The sequence below is a fragment of the Geospiza fortis genome, unplaced genomic scaffold, assembly GCF_000277835.1.
Source record: "Geospiza fortis unplaced genomic scaffold, GeoFor_1.0 scaffold4, whole genome shotgun sequence".
Classification (NCBI taxonomy): Eukaryota; Metazoa; Chordata; class Aves; order Passeriformes; family Thraupidae; genus Geospiza; species Geospiza fortis.
The window spans coordinates 541,726-543,164 of NW_005054475.1; the positions used below are offsets into that span (position 1 = coordinate 541,726).

Sequence of the window (1,439 nt, forward strand, 5' to 3'; positions counted from 1 at the left end):
GCCTCGCAGGTACCGAGCGGGCCGCGGCGGGATCCCGGGAGGGGTTGGATGGGGCGGGACCCAGGGTCAGGATGGGGGAGGAGGTTGGGGTTACCTGAGGGAAAAGGGGATGTTTGGGGTCTTCGGGTCAGGCCGAGGGAGGAGATTGGAGTCCCCTGGCTGGGCTGGAAGGGACTGTGTCCTCTCGTCAGGATGGGGGAGAGATGAGGGTCCCCTAGGGGAGAGGGGGGTGTTGGGGTTCCCTGTTCAGGATGAGGGAGGAGATTTGGGATGCTGCAAAGGAAGGAAATTGGAGTTTCCAGGCGGAAAAGGAGGGTGTTTGGGGTTCCCATGTGAGAGTGGAGGAGGAGATTGGGGTCCCCTGTCAGGCTGAGGAAGCAGATCGGGGTCCCCTGAGGGAGAATGGGGGGGTTTGAGGTCTCCTGGTCAGTCTGTGGGAGGTGATGGGGACGCTGAGAGAGGAGATTGGGCTGCCCATGTTAGAATGGGGGAGGAAATCGGGATCCCCTGGTCAGGCAGAAAAGGAGGGTGTTGCCGGTAGAGGGGGTTATTTGGGTTCTCCTGGTCAGAATGAAGAAGATTTGTGTCCCCATGTCAGGCTGGGAGGAGATTGTGAGGGGGCTGCTGTTGGAGTTCCCTGGGCAGGCTGAGTGAGAACAAGGAGACCCCAAGCCAAGAGAGGAGACTGGGGCTCCCTGGTATAGGGGGAGGTGCTGGGGGTCCCCTGGCCAGGCAGAGGGAGAGGATTAGGAACCCTGTGCCAGTCTGAGGTTCCCTGGAGGAGGTGGGGATGAGTGTTTGGGATCTTCTGGTCAGAATGAGGCAGGAGATGGGGGTTTACCCAGCTGTGCCTGTGTTTAGGTTCCCTGCAGCCTCAGTCCCTGTTTGATGGGTGACAGCGAGGCATCCTTTGACATCAGGGCTCTTCAGGGGATCCACTCCTTGGGTTTATTTGGGAACTCTCAGGTCCTGCTCTTAAAAAGCCCCTGCTCTTAAAAAGCAGTGTTTCCAAATTGCTCCTTCACTGGGGAAATAAAGCTCTGGCTCCTGCTGCAGTTGTGCTGCTCCATGTGTGCTTTCATGGCGTGCAGCAGTTGTCCCTTTTGTGTCCTGGCTGCAGACAGGGGCTTCGACCTCACCTTCCGGACAGCGGATGATGCCGGCCTGTCCCTGATAAAGTACGGGGAGTTCCTGTATGACAACCTCATCATCTTCTCCCCATCCATAGAAGGTAAATGTGGAGGAGCTTGGTCACATCTTTGGAAGGGCATTTCCAGCTGTTCTGTGAATTTTAGTTAAGTCCTGTGCTTTGGATGTACTCAGTAGCAAACTGCAGCTCTGTCCAAGCCTTTATCGGTGGTTCTTCCGTTGATTTGGTGATTTGCCGTGGTTTAATTTTGCTGGGGGGGTATTTCTGAGCTCCAGCCATGGATTCCTGC

General features: G+C 56.5%; 1 protein-coding gene across 1 annotated transcript in view; it reads left to right on the forward strand.

Moving 5' to 3' along the window:
* The window catches only part of KIF17 (kinesin family member 17), a 24,439-nt gene extending 23,067 nt beyond the window's left edge, over positions 1-1,372 (forward strand). Inside the window, 2 exon segments of the mRNA XM_031062968.1 lie at positions 1,121-1,231; positions 1,296-1,372. Of these exon segments, the coding sequence (XP_030918828.1) occupies positions 1,121-1,231; positions 1,296-1,372 (188 nt within the window).
* Positions 1,373-1,439: the final 67 nt, after the last annotated feature.